This window comes from Microplitis demolitor, chromosome 3 (genome assembly GCF_026212275.2).
Source record: "Microplitis demolitor isolate Queensland-Clemson2020A chromosome 3, iyMicDemo2.1a, whole genome shotgun sequence".
Classification (NCBI taxonomy): Eukaryota; Metazoa; Arthropoda; class Insecta; order Hymenoptera; family Braconidae; genus Microplitis; species Microplitis demolitor.
Genome location: NC_068547.1, coordinates 21,464,126 through 21,477,361, shown reverse-complemented (window position 1 = coordinate 21,477,361; position 13,236 = coordinate 21,464,126). Strand labels below are relative to the sequence as shown.

At 30.7% G+C, this 13,236-nt stretch overlaps 2 protein-coding genes across 2 annotated transcripts; both read left to right on the top strand.

Moving 5' to 3' along the window:
• Positions 1–121: 121 nt before the first annotated feature.
• On the top strand, positions 122–3,061 carry LOC103569833 (probable dimethyladenosine transferase). Its single transcript, XM_014441906.2, has 5 exons — positions 122–644; positions 947–1,316; positions 2,364–2,709; positions 2,787–2,890; positions 2,977–3,061. The coding sequence occupies exons 1-5, from the start codon at positions 587–589 to the stop codon at positions 3,017–3,019; spliced, it is 921 nt and encodes a 306-aa protein (XP_014297392.1). The 5' UTR covers positions 122–586; the 3' UTR covers positions 3,020–3,061.
• A 1,706-nt stretch (positions 3,062–4,767) lies between these two features.
• Positions 4,768–12,527, top strand: LOC103569851 (zinc finger protein 423 homolog). The gene is made up of 8 exons (XM_053737436.1): positions 4,768–4,882; positions 6,711–6,952; positions 7,483–7,625; positions 7,707–9,456; positions 10,749–10,809; positions 11,062–11,574; positions 11,806–11,895; positions 12,082–12,527. Exons 1-8 carry the CDS (start codon positions 4,768–4,770, stop codon positions 12,525–12,527), a joined length of 3,360 nt encoding a protein of 1,119 aa, XP_053593411.1.
• Positions 12,528–13,236: the final 709 nt, after the last annotated feature.

The window sequence follows — 13,236 nt, the reverse complement described above, 5'->3', positions numbered from 1 at the left end:
TTTTGGGGACACGTCAGTATTATTCTTTCTCCTGCGTAAATTTCGTACTTGTTTCCTATTGGTTGAAACTCATATTAAGAGACGTCAGCTTTCACTAAACAAAGACAAACTTACCTTTGTTTCGTTGTTCTGACGGAGAGAGATCGTTTTATGGTAAACTCGATTGTGGCGCCCACTAGTGAATTTTAAATGGAGTTTTGTCTAGACTTGACTAAGTAGTAAACTGGCTCGACATATTTATACGTGTATGCATACATATATAGATGTATGAGTGATGTTACTTTTTTATATAAATTTAGGTGAATAAATATCACGTGTTTTATAAATACTTTATATGAGTGCGACGAAGATGAAATGGGTGTAAATATTTAAATGTGTGATTGACAGATACTTGACGCGCGTATTTTTATATTTTGTGTTTTTTTAAATTCTTCAAAAGTAGATGGCAGTGTAATTTTTTTTTTAAATTGGAGTTTGTTTCAGTGAGAGAATAAGGTTATGTACACGTGTTTAAGTTTTTAAATTTTAAATTTGAATTTTTATTTTGGTAATTAGTTTGAATTGAATTAAATTAAAAAAAAAAAAAATGCCAAAAGTTAAAACGGAAAAGAAGAGTCGGATTCATGAAAAAGTTGCTAGACAAGGTTAGTTATTTGTTTATTAGTTTGTAATTATTTTTGATAATGAAATTTACTGTCTAATAATTTTTGAATATTTTTAAAAGCAATAAATTATTTAAAAAAAAAAAACGTAAAAAATTGCACCTATAGCTTTTTGAATTTTCTACATGTGTATATTTTGATTTATTTTTTTTTCTAATTGATTTGTTGAAAAAATAGTATTGATAATTTTATGTAAAAAAAAAATCTAAGTTTAGATTATAATTAATTGCAGTTACTTGATAATTAGTTATTTTAATGAATCTAATTTAAAAAAATAATTATAGGTATTTTATTTAATACGAATCTTGGTCAGCATATTTTGAAAAACCCCAAGATAATCGAGAGTATGGTAGACAAGGCAGCCGTGAGACCAACGGATGTTGTAATTGAAATAGGACCTGGTACTGGAAACATGACAATGAAATTACTTGAAAGATGTAAGAAAGTAATTGCTTTTGAAGTCGATCCACGTATGGTCGCTGAATTACAGAAGCGTGTTCAGGGTACGCCTTTCAAATCAAAATTAGAAATTCAAATTGGTGATGTACTGAAAGCTGACAGATTACCTTTTTTTGATCTGTGCGTTGCTAATGTACCTTATCAAATATCATCACCATTAATAAGGAAATTATTAGTTCACAGACCAATATTCAGGTAATTATTTCATAATTAAGATAATTCACGACTTTTAGGTCTCATAAAAAATTTCTTACAATTTATATTTAAATATATTTTTAGTATATGAATAATTTATTTAAGAAACTCCACATGTCATGTTTTTTAAGAAATTGGATTTTTTACATTTTTGGGTTCTTTGGATGTCCCTCCATAGAAATCAGTTAAAATATGCATTAAATCAGCGTTTAAAAAAAATTAACGGAGTGACAGCAATTTCATTTAATTGAAAAATCCCATAAGTTAATGACTCAAATAAACATATGCAGTTTTAGTTTTGCAGAAATAATTTTTTATTATTTATTTAAAATTCGAGCTTTTTTGGGAAATTAATTTCAAATGTTGTTTTATTGTTGACTGTTATATGACTAATTAAAATGTTCAAGTTAATTATAATTTTTTGTAAGTTCTGAGTTTCAGAGTTCAAATACATATTTAATAATTCATTTTATCAGTGTAATAAATGATTTGAGTGGAAACATTTAAAAACACAAAGATTTAAAACTTTTTTTTTTCGGTTTGGTTGAGAAACCCCAGAAGTCAATCAACTTTAAATAATTTTTTTAAGTAGTTTCAGTTGAAAAATTAAATTTTTCTTGTTGGAATTTTTTTCGAGACGCTAACATTATTGTATTCAATTATTTATTTATTATTTTTATGTCAAGTTTTCCCAAAAAATTGTTTTTTGTGTTTCCTGAAAAATTTTGTTTTTTTGACTTATGGGGTTTCTCAAATAAACGATTCATATTTATTACACACTTTTTTTTTCTTATTTTTACTTCACCTCCAGATTCTTTTTATTTTTTCCTTGTGTCATCTTGGCTGCCCTCTCACCCCAAGTTGTCTTTCCTTTAACCCTGCGTCTTACAAGGTCTCTCCAAACTTTTTGAAGACCGCAAACATTTTAGTATTTGTCTCTCCCCTCAGTATTTTCAAGATTCTTTCTTCTGCCTGTATCTCATAATTATTTTCTGACTTATTATTTCATCTTACAATAGTAATTCTAATTATTATTTACTTAATTAGATGCGCAGTACTGATGTTCCAACAAGAGTTCGCTCTGAGGCTAGTAGCCAAACCTGGTGACCATTTATACAGCCGTCTTAGTGTCAATACTCAGTTATTAGCACGCGTCGATTTATTGTTAAAAGTTGGCAAAAATAATTTCCGCCCACCTCCTAAAGTTGAATCGAGTGTCGTTAGAATCGAACCACGTAACCCACCTCCAGCAATAAATTTCAAAGAATGGGACGCCTTAACGCGAATAGCATTTGGTAGGAAAAATAAAACACTACAGGCGTCATTCAACGAAACTTGGGTGATACTTTTGCTCACGGACAATTATAAAACTCATTGTAGTCTTGAAAATAAGGTAATTATTTTATGAAACAAAGATAATTATAAATAAAATGAATTATTATTAATAATTATAATTTTTCTAAATTACAGAAAATACCTGAAAACTTTGAGATGAAGGAGCTGATTAAAACAGTGCTGAATCCAGGGATGGGCAAAAAACGAGCGCGCGAATTGGACATCGATGACTTTATTGAGTAATTGATATTTGATATTTATTATTAATTAATATTAATAATTATTGTCGGAAAATATTTAATTTTTATAATTATTTTTGTTTCAGACTTTTATATGCATTTAATAAAGTAGGAATTCATTTTGCGTGATTGTATTTTGTACAATAAATTGTTTTGATAACAACAACAATATTAATATTGTTGTAAGTAATTATTTTTATAAATAATAATTGATTTTTATTATTTATATTACGAATGGCTGATTTGTAAATATTATTAAAATAAAAATTTGAAAAAACGCGGGATGAAGAAATGGTAGATGAATATTTGAGATATGATTAAAACGGGAAGATCTTTTAGTTTAATCTTTCTCATCGTAGGTTTCTTTATTTTATTTTTAGTGTTTTATATTATTTGATATTTTTTTATTTCACGAATGTGCTCGCGAAAGTCTCCACTAGTTGGTATTGTACTGGGAATACTTTAAGCAGGGGAGGGCTGCGCGTAGAGGGTAACGGAACCTGGGATGGCAGAAGTGAGTGGATGGTGCAAAGAGGAGTCTAGGACGACGTGGATGAAGTGTAGGAGGTGAAGGTGGTAGCGGGGCAGTCGGAGGACTAGAGAGCCGTGATCCCGGAGCGGGAGGAAAGAGAGTGGGATCATGTCCCAAAGGAGTCAGTTGGTCTCCTCTGGCACTGCTCGGGACGAGTGAGACGGAAGAACTAATCAGCTTGGCGCATGTGCTCTCGACTACCTTATCTCCCATGGGAATACCCTAGCATCCCCATAATATACTCTCTATCTCTTACTCTTTTCCATTTTATACGTTTCACCTCGGGCTTTCATTCTCGTTCACCTTTTTCTTTATCTTACCATCCACTCCTTCTTCCTCCTCCTCATCAACTTGTTTTCTTTCTTCATCTCACGAGTTGATACTTTAACAAACAGTTTCATAATTATCTCATTCTTCCTCATGATTATCATTAAATTTATCCATTTTAAATTTTACTCTTTCAACAGTTTAATCGAATAAATAATTAAATTTTATTATTTTTTTTCTTTAACTCAACTACCCAATAATTATTATTGTTAAGTAATAAATTAAATTTATTTGTTTCAAGACGTGATAGTTTTTTAAGTTTAATTTATTTTTATTTTGTTTGAAAAGAAGCAGGGGTTGGAAAAAGGTTCTGGATAAAAGCCAGAGACCAGGTGTATTGTGAAAGTGTTGGGGGAGTTTCGAGTGCAGAGTGTGATGAGAAGTCATCAGAATAATTATATTGATGAAGTTTTCGAGCTGAAGACATGACAGATAAACGACCGATAGAGAGTGGGGTGGTATGTGTTCACGAACCCGCCTACCGTCCAATGCGGTTGCTGGTATCCCAAGGGGGCTCCCTAGCCTCCTCACCTTCACTCCTCTTGGTGTGTGGGTCCCTTCTACTACCATGAGTCCGCAAACTCCGTAGTAAACTGCTTCTCCTCGAGTTGAGGTTCTTCTCTGCACGGGGTTGATAATAAACGGAAGGCCTCTTCAGTACTTGCTATCGTCTCCAGACAACAAGTACTCCTCAATATCCGTTCATCCACCGCGGTGTCAAGAAAAATCAATCAGTTTGGATTTACTAACCACGAGGTTCATAACAACACGCGATTTTTTTTTTATTTATTTATTATTATTATATATATTTTTACAAGTTGTTTAAATAATTTATAATTATAAATTTAATTTGTTATAAATTATTAATTAATAACAAATGAGAAAGTTATCGTGGGTGCCTTTTTAAATAAAATAATATTTTTTATAAATAATTATCAAAATATATATTTTTTATAGTGTATGTGAGGTGAATGAACGTAAATTTTATAATTTAAAAAAATAAACAAATTTAATTAAAATGTTATTTAAGGGAAATAGTTCAAGATTAGAATTTTTAATTGAAAAAATTCAAGCGCATAAAGAATTATCGCCGTCACCGCTTCCAGATGACAAGTGTACTTTAAGATCAAGAGGTAAAACTTTTTTAATTATAAAAATAAGAAATTATTCATTTATTTATTAGTTAATTAAATAATTTATTTTTAATAAAAATTATTTATAAGTAGTAAAAATTTATTAAAATACTCAAACTGTTTACACCAGTACACAAACTTTCGAACAGTGATCGCGTGCGCGCGTAAATACCGTCAAACAATACGTCGATATTTACTACTTCCTAACTCGTATCGTATTGTTTTTATTTATAAAAAATAGTCATTAATTCTTTTTATTCAACTCTTAATTAAATATATTTATTTACCGTAAAAAAAATATATATATATATTTATATATATAAATAATTTAGTGATTTAAAAAGAAAAATCAGTTGTAATTTATAATGCAAGTTTAGTATTATTTATTTATAAATTTACAATGACCTAGAAGATTGTACTGGCAGTGGTTGGTCCCGGTCGATTGAAATATTCCTCGAGTCTCCTGGTGGTCTCCCTTCGAGATTACACGGAGACTCGGTGACTCATTGCTCCCAAACGTCTCCTATGTGTCTCCCGTTGGGACCCCGGGACGCTCGAGTCCCTCGTCAGACTCCCCTGGGAGATTACGAGTTCGCGCCGTTACGTTATACGTTGTAGCACACAGTACACCGTACACCCAGATGAGGGCCGCTGTTATTCCTCCACAGCTACTGCTGAGCTCTGCACATTTTCAGTTTTTCTGAAATTCTATACCTATATTATATATTAATAAATATAAATATAAATTTAAAATTATAAGCGTAAAAGATCAACCCTCGAAATATTTACGACAAATATTATTTTTCACTTAATTAATTACAGTAAATGATATTTAATTAAAACCGGTAGTCTCTAATTTCCGGCAGTGAATTTAGTGGCGCCTAGTTTATATAACATTAATGTATAACGTTAGTTAATAAGTGGACGTGATGAGGGAATGAGAATGAATTTAAAATGTAAAATGTATGTAACATAACGGAAAAAGTAAAGTATATAGAATGAGTGGGTGTAGGATGCAACCGATTTGTACGAGATATGAGACACGAGGTTCTCTTTACTCTGACTTTACTATTACACTCACATATATATGTTCTATTAAACTGGGTTTGCACGATTGCGTTGGGCGGTTGTTGATTAAAATTCAAGTGACCACGCGATTGTAGTAAATTACATAAAATTTTGTAAAATCTTTGAAATTATATCGTGGGTGTCACTGCTGTATTTCTTAACTTAAACTTGTAATTATATTATATCTACACATTCGTGTTAATAAATGAGGAAATTGTCTAACAACTTTATTTCCGTTTTTAATAATCACTATTTTATATTAATGCTTTATTCAAACTTTAATTGTACAGAGAAAAATGAACTTAAGAAATTTACGAATTTTCATCATGCTGTCGGCCAGGCTTTAAACAGGAAGTCCCAGAAAAATTCATGATGCTGGTTAGCCGACGTCTCATAATTTTTGGATTTTCTTTTAGACGGTAAATTATAAAAAAAAAAAAAATTGAAGAAATAGCACCTGTAGTTTTTAAAATTTACTACATGTGCATATTTTTAGTTTTCATTTTTTTGTAATTGTTTTGTTGAAAAAAAAATCCGAAAATTTTGAATTGTCTGCTAACTTCAGGATCATCAAAATTCTTATGCTACACTACTAATTTTTTGACGACTCAATTTCCGGTTTCAAGTTTCGTCGACAGCATGTTCTTTTAATTGTGTAATTATATTTTTTGCCATTGTAATTATTTCTATGTAATGAATGAATAAATGATTGACTATTGATGATGATTGATGATGGATTACATTAATTTAATTCTTATAGAAGGTCTGTTGAGTGGAATTTACTCATGGCGTAGCGAAGACGACAGTCTTAATGGACAGAGAGGTGGTGGGACACCATCTTCTTGCACAACTTCGACGTCGCTGAGTTTCCCCTCGGAAACTGAGACTGATGTTGACGTTAAATTAAATAGTATTGACGGCAGCATCACTTCTGGCCCATACCCGTGCCAATTTTGTGATAAATCTTTTCCCAGTTTGAGTCAGCTGAAAAAACATGAACAGGTGGGGCTTTAAATATTTTAAATTCAAATTAGTTTTATCAATTATCAGTATTGTAAACACGCTGCTACATTTAATAGCGTAATGTAGAATTACTTAATTTAATAATTCATAAAATATATTCTATCGGGATTATTTTAATTGATTATTCATAAGTACGTAAAAATTTTAAATGCTTTAATTGATTGTTGTTTTTGTTTTACTAATAAATTGCAACATTAAATATTCATACATAATTATATGTCATGATTAGATTCGTTAATGAGCTTAATAATTATGACAATATTTCAGCTGAAATTTATCCGAGATTTTGACTCCAAAAAAATTCAATCCCCAGTTTTAATTACTTAAAATTATTGTAATTTTAATTTTTCATAAATAATTATCAGAAAATTAATTTTTTATTCCCGTATAAAAAATCGAAATTGTCAGAAATTAGGGCATCCCAATAATTAGTCCATTTGCCTAATTAATATTAATGAACTCCCAATTACTTTTTAAAAAATAATTAATTACTAATTTTTAATTAACAGACTCATGGTGATCAAATGCCGTATCGTTGCAGCTGGTGCGCGCGATTATTTAAACATAAACGCAGTAGAGACCGTCACGTAAAATTGCATACCGGCGACAGAAGATATCGATGTACTCGATGTGAAGCTGCGTTTTCTCGAAGGTACCCCAGCAAACTTAATTTCCCAAAATCTAATAAACAAAAAAAAAAAATAAATAATTAATTTAAAATAAATTTTTGCAGCGACCATTTAAAAATTCACATGAAAACTCACGATAATCAGAAGCCATATCACTGCAGCGAATGTTCGCGGGGTTACAATACAGCAGCAGCATTAACGTCGCACATGCAGTCACACAAGCGTCCTCACTCATTACAATTACAATTAAATAATCATCTCTACTCATCCCCTAAAACCGGCGAGACTGAGCGCAATTCGCTTTGGGCAAGTCGGGGATCTTCGCCTAGTGTTAGCTCACCGTTACCTTTGTCATCCTCAATGCCTATGCATAAATTAACATCCTATTCACCAGACTCTTCAGCCAACGAGTCATCATCCGCAGTATCCTTCTTGCGGTCGTCATTAACACTCGCCTGCATGTACTGTGCCAAAGATACGTTTACCAGCATGGAACAGCTTCAATTGCACGTTCAAGCTGTCCACGAGCTCAATATAAACAACAATCCGCTAAATAATCTAAGCAGTCCATCATCATCGCCATCAACAGCAACAGCAACGTCAACGTCAAATAAAATAGTAGACAATAATTACAAGCGTCGTAAAAAAAAAGAAGACTTTAAAGCAAAAGATGATCCCACTAAAGTACATCGCAGTAATAATGATAAAGTTGCTATTAATAATAATAATGATACATCAGTATCAGCGTTGATGTTAACGTGTCCTTTGTGTGGGATATCATGTTCGTCCCCGACAGTCTACGCCGAGCATTACGTGCTCGAACACTGCGAAAATCGTAAAGTTGTTGCTGATAAAATGACTGATGACAAAAAAAATTATGAAAAAAAAATGATGATGAGTAATAACTTGACTGCAGACGTTTATTCCTCAAGTACTTTATTGTGCGGGCAGTGCGGCGCGGCATTGAAAGACTTTGAGTCCTTTCGTGTTCACTTGGCGCATCATTTGAAAATAAACAACTACCAGAAGCAATTAAACGTCAATTGCCCAAAGTGTGAACTGAATTTTCACACTCAAGATGAGATGATTAATCATCTGACGAAGCACTACTTGAATGATAGTAATATAATTAAGCAGCGTTACTGTTGTGATGGATGCGATAGATATTATTTTGACGCGGAGTCGCTTAAAAAGCACACGTTTGATGAGCATACGCAGCAATTGTACAGATGCGCTGTTTGCAGAGAGACCTTTGAGTCGTCAGTCGCTATTCAAGTGCATTTCACTGTTAAACACACACGAGAGTGCACTGTTTATCAATGTACTGACTGCATAAATAATCCAGGGCGCGCCAAGAGTAATGAGACGCGGGACAACAATGGGGTGGATTGTTTTTTTAAAACTTGTACGGAACTGATGAAACACGTGATTAATGCTCATTTATCGTCCTCGTCATTATCCTCGTCGTCATCGTCATCATTGTCCTTGTCATTGTCGTTATCGTCTGCGCAAGAACAAGATCGAATTACTCAAATGAGTTGTGGAATCGCTCAAGACACAACGAGAGTCTGCGGTGAATTATTTTTACGATGCTGTTTTTGTGGTGTACATTGTAATACAGAGGGTGATTTACAACGACACTTGGCAACCCACTCGACGTGCCTTTATAGATGCCCGATTTGTCGTCAAGGTTTTACTGTTGAATTTTTGCTGGACAAGCACATTGCTCAGATACATAACAATAATTCAGCTGCTGCTGCTGCTGCTGTTGATAGTGTCTCGACTACTGCTGCTGCTGCTGATACTATGATAGATAGACATAATATTGTTAATCATTATAAAGTACAAGATGAGGTAAATTCGACTGTATGTTATTTTTATTTATCAGTTCAAGGAAGAATTTGACATTAAGTCCGCGAAATTTTAGTAGAAGAAAAAAGTACAAAATTTTATTTCAATTAAATTTATTTTTTTAAAATTAAAATAAGAGCTTGTGTTAAAAATTCGTCTATTAAATTTTTATAATTGATTGTTAATGTTATTTATGTTTATTTTTTTTTATACTCAAATTCTGTACCTGGACGACACATTTTTTTAATGATACTAAAGTTAGTCGATGTCTGATAATTTTTTGATTTTCTTAGAAATGATAAATTATAAAAAAAAAATATTCAAAAAAAATTACACTTAAAGTTTTTTCAATTTTCTACATGTGCATATTTTTAGTTTTTTTTTGTTTGTAATTTATTCAAGGAAAAAAAATCAAAAAATTGTTAATTGTCTGCTAACTTAATCATTATTTTAAGAACTAAAATTCGTAATTTTTTTTTTTAATTTTTAACTAATTTTATTTTTACGCCAAATTTAATAGTAGAGTTCAATGTTAAAAAATAAATCAGATAAATTTTATCAGTGTTCAATTACGAAAATTAAAAGCAAAATGTTTTGGAATTATTTAAATGAAATAAAAGTAAAAATAATAATTATTGGATTAACAACAGACAGTACGCTCATTAATTATGAATTTTAAAATAAATGACATTCATATCATTTTTAAATAGACTTAAATTAATATTGACATAAAAGTTGCTTTAATTTCATACAAAAAATAATTTCCATGCAATGTATTTATTATAACTATATTTTTAAACCCATCAGCCATACCCTCAAAATTAAATATAAAAAAAACTAATTCAGTATTTAAATTCATGTATTCACATTACGTCTTAGCCTCCCCATTTTGTCTCCATTTAAAAGTTTAATTTATTTTTTAATTGGAAAAAATATTTTGTATACATTCGCTGTATTTAAACTCCATATAATTAATTAAATTTTACAAATTAATATAAAATTAAACAAATATCAATGTCAATATTTGTTTATTACCATTGTTTCAATAAAAACAAAGTTATACACCAATTAATATTGACAATGCGAAAAAGAACATTTATCGTTTTACCAGTTTTATAAATTCATTTTTTTATTTTTCAATTTGACATGTTCATTAAAAATACATTAGAAACTTTTAATTCATTAGCAGACATAAACTTTTCTGAATTAAATAATTACATTTCTAATTATTTAATTAAATTATATTTATAATTCTTTTTAATAAATAATAATAATAAAAAAATTTATTTTTACAGATGAGATATAAAAGAAAACATTCGTCGCCTGAATTAATTCAACAAAATCAATCAGATCATCGTTTATCAAACCGTCCAAATAATAATAATAATAATAATAATAATAACAATAATAATAATAATAATAATAATAATAATAATAATAATAATAATAATAATAATAATAATAATAATAATAATAATAATAATAATAATAATAATAATGATAATGAGAATAATAATACTAATAATAATAATATTAATATAAATAATAATAATAGTGATAATAAAAATGAATTAAAAATAAATCGCTGTGAATATTGCGATCGGAAAGATTTTACAAGTGACTCAGAGTTACGCGCGCACAAAAAACTTGCCCACAAATCATCATCATCATCATCGTTAGCAAAAGTAAATCAAACAAAATCGCTATCGCAGCAAATCTGTAGTTACTGCGGTGAATCAACGCGTTCACGTGGTGAATTAGAAGCTCACACAAGATTGCACCACGCGCCGAATGAATTAGCGAAGCGTCGTTTAAAGTGTAACATTTGCGATGAATTATTTTCGACAAGTGGTATTTTAGCAGAGCATAAATTAGATAAACATTGCAAAATAAAATTGAGCGACGTGTGCATCGTCTGCAGAGTCGTGCTACAAAGTGAAACAGATTTTATTGAACACGTACAGAAGCATAGTTTAGAATCGATTGATTCACATCAACAGAGACACGATGGTTTACTTTCAGCTCCTATTTCAGCAACAACTCAAACAGTTTCTCTTCCAACTAGTACTCTTACTCCTAACTCTAACACTAATACTAATACTAGTTTTAGTTCTAGCACCAGTATTAGTATTACAACTTCTGGCAGTACTCATGTCCCCGTTTACTGTGTTGTCTGCAGGCAGACTCTCATTAGCGAGTTCGATTGTCAATTACACGCCAAGTATCATTTACGATCACAATCTTCACTTGATTCTAATTTTATTTCTGTTAATAATAATAATAATAATAAATTAAATTGTTGCATTTGTTTACGAGAATTTGATAATGATAATTCTGTTATACCTTTGTCAGGAAATAGTTATGATATAGCAATTAGCGAACGTAAATTGAATGTCTGCAACAGATGTTACGTCAGACATTTGAACGGTTTGCCCATTTTAGGTAATAATTTTTATAATAATAATGATAATGATGATGATAAATTTATAAACGAAAATGCTGATCATGGTGATCATGGTGTTGATAATGAATATGAGACAAAGTGTATTAAATTAGAGAGTATGAATGATAATGAAGATGATGAAAATAATGATAATGATAATGACAACGATGATGATGATGATGAAGATGAAGATGAAGATGTTAATGTGGATGTTGATGTTGACGTTGATGTTAATAATGAGTATGAGGGGCTGGGCAAAGACAAAGATGATAAACAAGGAGAAAACAAAGTGGAGGATAAGGAGGATGAGAATAAGAAAGGAGAGAATGATAAGAATAGTGTTTGTAATGATAAGAATAAAAGTAGTGCTGGCGTCCGTCCATATAACTGTCCTCAATGTACCCTCTTGTTTGCTTTTAAAGTTGAATTGGAGCATCACCTTAATGCTGTACATATGAATAAAAATATGTCTTGTATGGTTAATGCTACACCGAGGGAGAATAAATTTACTAAAGTAGTTGGGAATTATCCTGATGTTAATGTGAAGGACAATGTGAGCGAACAAGAGGGTAAGGTTGTTGTAAAAGAAGAAGTTGTTAATAATGAGCCGACTAATGATTTTAAAAAGTAATTATTAATACCCGGGTAATAATATTTTTCTGAAAAAGGGCCGAAATCTCATGGAAAAAAGAGGAGTTACAGTGAAAAATTACAATATTCAGACGCAATAATTATTTAGCAATTATTACAGTTTCATATAAGACTTATTTCAGTTCTTAATAGCGTTTGATTCCACTAAAAATCCATTAAAAACTGTAAATTTGTAATTATTTTATTAAAAGAAGTAATTTCAATTATTATAGTGCAAACTATAATACTTTGCAGTAAGAATTGTAATTTTTCCACTGCTCTATTTTGCGTGCGCGTCGAACCCTGCTGGAAATTTTTCGAAATTTTGTCTGAAAAACTCAATTCTAGTTCTATTGTCTTTTTCAGAGATCCAAAGACTTTTTCAGACAAAAGTCCGAAAAATTTTCACCAGGGAAACTAGAAAGGAAGATAATATTTTCCAAAGAAATCTGAAGCTGTATAATTTCGTTAGAAGAAGTCGAAAGTTTGCCGAAAACACGCCGAAATTTTATTATTTTTAATAAACAGGCCGGAAATTGGCGGATAAATTGAGTCGGTAAATTTTCAGCCTTCCGTTCACTGTCTAGGCCTTTTTCGGCCACTTTTCAGGAAAATTATATTATTTTGATTTGAAATTTTTTTACCCGGGTAAATTTTGAATCATAAATTATTTAATAATTCAAAAAAGTAATGAATTCTTTGGTTGATAA

What these genes read in the sequence shown, in the direction of transcription:
- LOC103569851 (XM_053737436.1), top strand. Translation starts at nt 4,768, where the DNA reads ATGTTATTTAAGGGAAATAGTTCAAGATTAGAATTTTTAATTGAAAAA. An exon ending in ACAAAATCAATCAGATCATC is followed by an intron (nt 10,810 to 11,061) that starts GTTTATCAAACC and finishes GCGATCGGAAAG; the next exon opens with ATTTTACAAGTGACTCAGAG. An exon ending in TAGTTTTAGTTCTAGCACCA is followed by an intron (nt 11,575 to 11,805) that starts GTATTAGTATTA and finishes TACCTTTGTCAG; the next exon opens with GAAATAGTTATGATATAGCA.
- LOC103569833 (XM_014441906.2), top strand. Translation starts at nt 587, where the DNA reads ATGCCAAAAGTTAAAACGGAAAAGAAGAGTCGGATTCATGAAAAAGTT. An exon ending in GTTCACAGACCAATATTCAG is followed by an intron (nt 1,317 to 2,363) that starts GTAATTATTTCA and finishes TTACTTAATTAG; the next exon opens with ATGCGCAGTACTGATGTTCC. An exon ending in GACATCGATGACTTTATTGA is followed by an intron (nt 2,891 to 2,976) that starts GTAATTGATATT and finishes TTTTTGTTTCAG; the next exon opens with ACTTTTATATGCATTTAATA.